General features: G+C 45.5%; 1 protein-coding gene across 2 annotated transcripts in view; it reads left to right on the top strand.

Moving 5' to 3' along the window:
• Window positions 1–8,833, top strand: part of LOC105694684 (serine/threonine-protein kinase CST20) — a 29,356-nt gene that overhangs the window by 6,112 nt on the left and 14,411 nt on the right. The window contains exons 2-3 of one of the 2 annotated variants that reach the window (XM_012415574.2): window positions 22–797; window positions 984–3,833. In XM_012415574.2, the coding sequence (XP_012270997.1) occupies window positions 22–797; window positions 984–3,833 (3,626 nt within the window). Of the gene's footprint in view, window positions 1–18; window positions 798–983; window positions 3,834–8,833 lie in introns of both variants that reach the window. The other variant, XM_012415573.2, reaches the window with a different exon arrangement.

Genomic DNA, 8,833 nt, shown 5'->3' with positions numbered 1-8,833 from the left:
GAACAGAATTTCTTCTAGAAGTCTTCACGTGCCGTTAACGTCGCGCTACTCGCCGCACCTGTCGACGATCTCGGAGTCGCCGCTGAGCACCCTGCGGCGGTACTCCCCGTCGGTGATCCGCGCCCGTCCGAAGTGGATCGACACCGCCGACATCGACGTATCGACGCCCAGGATCCCGTCCCAGGGGCACGGCCACAGTCGGCACCGACTCCGCCGAGACCGGCCGACGGTGAGGATCCGATCGCAGGCCCTGAAGGACAACCCGACGCTGCGCGAGCACAACGAGAAACACGAGAAGACGGTGGGCGAGCTGCTCGTGGAGAAGTTCCTGATCAAGGAAAAGCAGAAGGGCAAGGACCCCGAGCCCAGGCTGAAGATGTTCCACCAGGTCAGTCTGGATAGAGGAGGCCACCCCGGAGAGGCCCTGATAGCGACGCAGAAACGAGTAACGAGGCGCTTCACCAGGAGAAGATCCTCGGCCTCGATGGACCCTGAAGAGCTGCAGCGAGAGATCATGCTCGCGCAGGCGCAGGTGGAGGTGCTGGACGACCTGTTGGCGGAGGAGCTGGCGGAGATCGAGGACGAGACCAGAAAGGGGACGTTGATCGCGAAGAGCACGGCCAGGAACCTGGTGGGGGGCTCCTCGCCGGAGCCCCCCAAGAGCGACGGCAGCGCGATCCAGGAGGAGGACGAAGAGAGCGACAGGGCGAAAAGGACCCTGAAGAAGGTCAAGAAGAAGAAGAAGGCCTCGGAGAGACCGTCGTCCACCGGGCTCGTCGAGATGCCTGAGGCCGACGGTAAGATCGTTAAGTCTAAGACCGACGGGGAGCTTTTTGGGCGCGACGTAGATGGGGACCGGAAGGGCTCCGATGGGCGGGCCAGGACCCTGGTGTTCAAGGTAGAGGCTTGCAATAGCGTAGGCGACTTCTCCACCCTGTGGATTAACGCTTCTTCCCCGGATAACGCAGGTGAATCTGTTGTAGAGCAATTCAGGGAAAGCGTCAAGTTGCCCGCCCCGAGGAGCTTCCCGAAGACTCCGGAACCCGCGGCCCCGATCCAGGTCGAGACGGTCGTCCTGCCGATCAGGAAGCCCTACGTGAAGGACGCAGCCAGGAACAGCGTGTACCTGACTCTCAAGCCGAGCTCCCGAGTCGAGGGAGGATGCGACGGAGGGAGAGAGAACGATAAATCACGGGAGGTTGGCAATGCCGGCGAACCGATGGAGCTACAAGACGGTGCGAAACTTGCCAAGATCACGGCTAAAGATAAAGCCGAAAGCTTGCCGGCGAGCAAAAGCATTTCCAATCTCCCGCCCGGTCCCTTCTTGCCCGACCAATCGGGCCAGAAGGCGAGGGAGGGGAGAACCGTGAGGGGAAAAGGTACACGGGAAGCTGCGAAATCTCCAGGCAGCGGCCCGAACATCGGGAAGCTTGACGAATGTTCGCGAGTGCAAGCTCCGGAGCCGAAGAGCAACGAGGATGAACGGAGGAAGGGAGTCTTGGACGAGAAGGAGATAAAGACCGCGGCTAAAGCTCTGGCCCTCGGATCGGCTAGCGAGGGAGATAGCGGGAAGCTCGACTCGAGCTTACTGGAGCGGAGCCGCGAGCCAAGCAATAAGGAAGAAGCGACCAGAGTTCAGGAACCTCTTCGAGAAGAAGCCTCGAGTTGGCCGAAGCCACTCGGCCACCGGCCGAATAAGGACGCCGATGCCGACGAGATAGTCGCCTCTCCCGATTCGAAAAATCTTTCGAGCGGTCGAAAGGAAAGCGGGAAAATAGAAGAAAGACGAGCCACGGTGAAGGCGAGAAGCTTGACAGGATTTTTAAACGGCCACTTGACGAAGAGCGATAAAGCGGAGTCGGGAGACGTCAAAGTGACGGGAGAGGATTCGGAACAAGGTGGGAAATCGAGAGACACGAAGAGCTGCCCAAAAGACGTCGGGGCGAGAGATCGGAAACCTAAAGCTCCGGAAGTGAAGGATATTTTGGACGACGGCGGCCAAATGAACATCCAGAGAATCGAGGGAACAAATCTAGAGAAAGATGGGAAAAGTCCGTTGAAAAATGGTGCCATCGAGTCCACGAAATCCTCCGATAATATGCTATCGGCCGATACCGACTCTAAATGTTCGCAGAAGCTTTTGACGAAGGAGACGAGTTTCACGAAAGCTCTGAAGAGAAATTTGGAGAAAGGCAGCGTCTCGTCGACACCCTCCTCTCCAGCTGTCGAGACGATTTCGAAGAGCACCGAAAGTGAGCAGAAGACCGCCAAGGCGAAGCCGAACTTGACTTTGGAAATCGCCCAAAAAGTGAACGGCGAAGTTTCGAAAGTCGAGGTACACTCCGCGCCTCTGCTTAACTCATCGGACGAAAACGGTATCATCCCAAAAGTTGTTAAAGACGCGGCAAGGCTACCGACAGCTGCGAAAGACTCGATCAGTAGCAAAAGCCACCTCGGTGGAGCTACTGCCCCGCCGGTTGCAGAACCGAAGATCAAAAAGAGGATCGAGGCGTCATCGGCGTCGTCAACGTCATCTGACGTAGATTTCTGGGGAGAAATAAAGGCTCGGAATAACTTGCAGTCGAAAACTCCAAGAACCCCACCGCCAAAAGATCCGGCTTTGAAAGCAAAAGCCAAAGATAGCGTAAATATTATCGCGCCGGATAAGTCGGAAGCGGAGAAAAGTCGCTCAACGCCGGGGTCTTCCAAGGAACCAGGTGATAAAAATCAAGAGACTGATATTAATATCAATTCTGCGTCCGGCGCTTCAGCATCTCGCTTGGACGACGTTCCGACATCTCCGCGGAAAGAGGAAACCAAGGAGCCGAAGACTTCTGCGGCCTCCGAAACGAACTTCAGGGTTCCACCTATCGGTGACTCCGCGAAGCTACAGGAGGTGGATGCGGAATTACCCTCGAAAGTATCTTTGAACTCCGACGCCTTCGAGGAAGCCCTTCCTACCATATTGGAGGGCGAAGTGACGCGGTCACCCCACGAGAAGGACTCGGAAGGATCTAAACGGGAGAGCTGTCCCACCCCCGACGCATCGTTACCCTCGACGGAACCTTCGACCCCGTCAACGGAGCCACCCCTGCCGGTTATAAGCGTTGAGGCAGCTCCGGGCGGTGCCCGCGTACCGGATTCGTCGGAATTGAGCGTCGACGATGGAGCGAGCACCCCGACCAACGAGTGGTCGGACTTTAAAATGACCAAGTGGAACGGCCAAGACAACTTGTCGACGCTGAACGACCTGGACGTAGATGTGACCCCGGTCCCATCCCAAGAGCCGAGCCGCTGCCCGAGTCCCGTGACGACCCCCCAGGCGTCTCGCAAAAAGAAGGTGGTGAAACGCAAAAAGACCGCTACCAAGAAGACCGACAGTCCGAAGAAGGGCAGCAGCACCAAGTCCCTGGCCAAGAAGAAGCTCGACAGCTCGAAAGACGGCTCGAAGTCGGACCTGAAGCCACCCAGCGTGCCCAACTCGCCGAGGTTTTCGCCCAGGTCGAGTCCCCGCACCAGCCCCAAGCAGAGGCCTCTCGATCTCATGAAGATCTTCTATACCACCCCCGCCCCCTTGCTAACCGCCACCCCTAGAGACCTCTCCAAGGTGAAACGAGCTAAGATGAAGAAGGAGCGGAAAAAGCCCCCCAGGACGGACAGGACGCCCTCGGCCAGCAGCGACAGCGCCGGCAGCACCCACAGCACCGCCACTACTGGCAGTGCCGAGGACACGACCTCGACGGGCACCGAGGTCGAGGATGAATTGGATCAGAAACGAATGACCTCCACGCGTAGCAACGATTCCGGCTTTGACGGCTCGCCAAGACTCTCGAGTACATACTACATCATTGCCCCATTGTGTTTTTGCCTATGTATTTTTAAAGCGTGCCCGTGGCTTTTTGCGACGCTTGCCCGAGGCGAGGATAAAAGGAGTTTTGTCCTGCCTCCTGATGATGCACTGCCGGTACCGGCCGCCGCGGGTGTCGATTGGTGCGCTGCTTTCGGTAGATGGTCCTCGGACCCTTTCGGGATCGGTCCGCGGCGCATTCGGCCCAGGAAAGCCCGGAAAGCTCATCGCGTTTCGATCGGTGCTCGATCGGTGCTCGAGTGGTCGAGAATCGTGCGCGTGTGCGATATCGTGCAATGAGTACGATTCATTCGAGTGCGTTCGACGAACGGCCAGCGGTCTTGTGCAACCCCTCGGGGGTGGCGCCTAGCCTGCCAGATGCAGAGCTCTCTTGGGTGCTGCTTGGTTGCCTTTCTCCCAAGTGGCCCGCCTTGCATTCGAATATCGCCTGTTACGTCGATATATTTCGGGATTCTTTCCATGTCCCTTTCAAATCTTTCGCTTTCTAGGAGAATTATTTCTGTGGACCACGCTTGTGAAAAGTTGGAATGCTCCGCGATATGTTCGATCTCGCAAATTTAGCGATCCCTGATTTTTACGCAGAAACGGTGGAATATAAGCACATTCGGCTGTTTTTTTTTTCTTTCCTTAGACGTTACTCAAATATCGAGGAAGGTAAACTTGCCAAAAGATTAAATATAAATCATTTTTATACATTCGGCGTCAGGATCAGCTGTAGATTCCAGGTTATTGGGGCGTCCGAGTCCATGAGGCTCTTCGAATTCTTAGTCCCAGATTCTTGGAGAATTGTAGCATACTTTAATTATTTACTTCTTGACAATTTAGAAAAAAAAATACCATTCCTTTTCCAAGATCCAGTTGTATAAAGGCAACCAAATTATGCACACCGGCATCATTGGCCCGAAGTCGTGTATGCGTCCACTCGCAATACCAGTGCACGAAATTCGCACATGACGTCCTAGAACTTCAGATGATATGAAAATAACGTCAGAAATCTTGTTTATGAAATTTTTCTCTGAACTGGGCGTACCGAATCGTTTGAAATTTTACCACATGAATACGGAGACGTCCTGATCCCCATACAAATTCTTATTTATTTTTTGTATAAACCTTTTTTATTTGGATATAAAAAATCAAATGTCATGGATGTTAGGACCTTCTTTAGGGTCCCCATATTCATATGATAAAACGTCAAACAATTCGGTGCACCCAGTTTGGAGAAAAGTTTCAGAAACGATCGACCTTTCGTATCCCATTTTTCCGTCACTTTCGATCGCTTTTCTGTCTATTTTCTTTACACTTTTTTTCGACACCTAATTGAACATTATTTTGAGGATACAAGCTGTACACGGGTTAAGCGATTTAAGTAAATGAAAAATAGTGTTATATTTCATACGAAATTATTCTATTCTATTCTATTACTTAAATTCACTTAATTCTTGAATCTTTGAAAAACGGTTCCATTCATCCAAGATCTTTCGTGGACCGGTCCGAGGTGTTGTTACCGACAGGAAGTACTGTAGAATTTCAAATTGAGTTTAACCAGGCTCTTTTGTTATTTCGAAGTACTCGCATCTACCCAAAGCAGAAGCGCGTACACTCTTGCTAGATTTTCCATAACGATTTCGCAGCGAGATTGATAATTGTGGGTAAGTTATGGAGTTTTGAAAATGTCGTGGCTTAACCCGCACGTGACTAACCTATCGTCGTTTTGGAGAAACCTTAAGTCGAACGGGGTGCACCTTAATGTGCCGTTAAAGATGCGAATATAGGCCTGCACGAAATTTCGAAGTAATTTTAGCGGCGTTGGACTCTTAACGGGTTCAGAAACGTTGGAACGGGTTCATAATCACCGTGTCAGTTGATACGGGTGCATTATGTGTACCACTTGTTCCGGCTGAAATCTCGAATGGTATTATTAGATATACAGCACAATGGTATTCGAAACAATTCGGCGTATCAACCCTAGTAGCACAAAATATTTGTCCTATATTTTCTATATATTTAACGAATATCCTACATTTTGTAAATATTTACCAGACATTTGAAATATTTGCAAAACGTTTCCTTTAGAATATTATCTCTATAATATTTATATAATACCTCCATGTGTTTTCATAATATTTTTCTACCAGATATACGAAACATTTCGTTTCATTTTAATACAAGTATTTTTTAAATATTATCTGCCGAATACGTTATAAACGTTTTAAAAATATTTAAAATCAACATCACACGTTTTGCTCCTATCATGAAATAGCGGAATGAAAATATTACAAAAATTTCTCGTGTTTTTTGATACCAAATGAAGTGTCCGATAATATTCGTGAAGTAAAAAATGTATTATTATTATGTTCATAGGTTAAAAAATATAATTTCTATATATGTTTATAAATTATTGGAACTAAATATGTCATTCAGATTTTCGAGAAATATTTCAAATATCTTCGAATGAAATCTACAAGAAATCTTAAAAAATCTGTTGCTTGGGATATTTAGCAAAATGACAAAGAAATATTTAGAAACTATTCTATGCTACTAGGGAAGTTCTATGGTAAAGTTCGCTCGGTACTCTTGCCGAATTTAACAGAAAATGAAACCTGGGGCTTACTAAGTTCCAGGAAACTTTTGTGAAGGAAGAGGGCGCAAGCAATCTTCAAATGTACGTATAGACGTACATTGTAATAATATTGAAATTTTGAATTCAATCCCTTTTAAAATTCCTTTTTTTAAACTCGAATAATCTTTTTTGACTTTTATACCAATTTTCAAGAAATTTTCAATACATTATATTGACGGCCTAAGGTTTTCTTTCCTAAAAAAAATAATATTCTGTCGTTATGATGTCACGTCATTTCTGAGCGACACATAAATCGTGATCGGAATTTCACGAGAAATCCAATGGGCCTAAAATTATCGCGTTAGAACTATTTACAACAAAGTTATGGAGCCATATTGACGGTGTAAGGTTTTCTTTCCTGAAAAAAATAATATTCTGTCGTTATGATGTCACGTCATTTTTGAGCGACACATAAATCGCGATCGGAATTTCACGAGAAATCGAATGGGCCTAAAATTATCGCGTTAGGACTATTTACAACAAAGTTATGAATCCGTGGGCCTTCGGCATGGAAACGTGTTTTTGTTTGAAACTTATCCATTTGCATTTGAACTTCAACGGCAACTTCATGCCGATCGAGTGGTGATTTTTACTTCTTCAGAAATAAAATTGTAGCGTCAATATGCTATGTTTAACATTTCATTAAAGTTGCTTAAAAAATAAAAAAGTTATTCGAGTTTAGAGAAAGGAATCTTAAGGCTTTAGTCTATGAACAAATAACACTTGCGAGATCTACTCTCGGACACTTCCTGCCGGTAGTGCCCTAGTAGCACAAAATATTTGTTATATTTTCTATATATTTAACGAATATCGTACATTTTGTAAATATTTAGCAGCAATATTAAATTATTACAAAACATTTACTTTAGACTATTAGTTTTATAATATTTGTATAATATCAGCTCCATGTGTTTTCTTAATTTTTTTCTTATAGATGTACAAAACGATTCGTTTCACTTTAATATAGATATTTTTTTTAAATATTATCTGTCGAATACATTATAAACGTTTTAAAACTGTATAAAAACAAAATCACTTGCTTTGCTATTATAATGGAATAGCGGAACGAAAATATTGCAAACATTTCTCGTGTTTCTTGACACCAAATTAAGTGTCCAATAACGATCCTAAAGTCAAAAATGTACTTCTATTATATGTTTATAAATTCTTAAAACTGAATATGCCATTGAGATTTTCAACAAATATTTTTGACATCTTCAAATGAAATCTACATTTTAAAAAATCTCTCGCTTGAGATATTTAGCAGAGTATAAAAGCAATATTTAGAAATTATTCTGTGCTACTAGGGTGTACACGCTTTTAGAAACGAACATGCGCAAGTTAATTGGGAGTATGTACAAAAATATTCGTTTCACTTTAATAATAGATATTTTTTTTAAATATTATCTGCCGAATTTATTATAAACGTTTTAAAACTGTATAAAAACAAAATCACTTGTTTTGCTATTATAATGGAATAGCGGAACGAAAATATTGCAAACATTTCTCGTGTTTCTTGATACCAAATTAAGTGTCCGATAACGATCCTAAAGTAAAAAATGTACTTCTATTATATGTTTATAAATTGTTAAATCTGAATATGCCATTGAGATTTTCAGCAAATATTTTTGACATCTTCAAATGAAATCTACATTTTAAAAAATCTCTCGCTTGAGATATTTAGCAAAGAGTATAAAAACAATATTTAGAAATTATTCTGTGCTACTAGGGTGTACACGCTTTTAGAAACGAACATGCGCAAATTAATTGGGAGGGTACACACAAGTGTAAGCTCCTCTAGCAAGAAGTGTCGCAAGTAATTTGCCCATGGACTCGAGCCTATAAAAGGGACTCGAGGTACAGGAAATTTATTTCATATGGAACGTAATTTCCTTTATTGAAATTTCATAATTACGATAAAAACTATAGACGCAACAGCGTATACGAGGCCTCGTTACAGGTTATTGGAACATGCGAGCGTTCATGATTCACTGTTCCCAAAAAGTTTCTAACAGACTCTACAATGCCCTACGATATATACATATACTCAATATATATATAATACCCATACATATATATATTTACGTAGTCCACTTCAGGATGTTCAGAATTAAGTTTGGGTCCCACCAACGTCGCAGAACCCGCAGTGAAAATATTTTCGTAAAATTCGACTTGAGGTTCCTTCGGAATAATGTTGCAGTCCAACCCCAGGCTTGCGTGACTAACGACCACCCCGAAGTCCAAATCGCCCCGAGTCGTCGCGTGCTGGTCGTTTAACGAACAAATATCGCCGATCTTGTCCGTAATCGAGAGTATAGTCGAGTTGACGAGTCCCCGCGCGATCG

This window comes from Orussus abietinus, unplaced genomic scaffold, assembly GCF_000612105.2.
Source record: "Orussus abietinus isolate OABI.00-Male unplaced genomic scaffold, Oabi_2.0 scaffold449, whole genome shotgun sequence".
Lineage (NCBI taxonomy): Eukaryota > Metazoa > Arthropoda > Insecta > Hymenoptera > Orussidae > Orussus > Orussus abietinus.
Note: the sequence above shows the minus strand (reverse complement) of the source record. Positions and strands in the feature narration are given on the sequence as shown.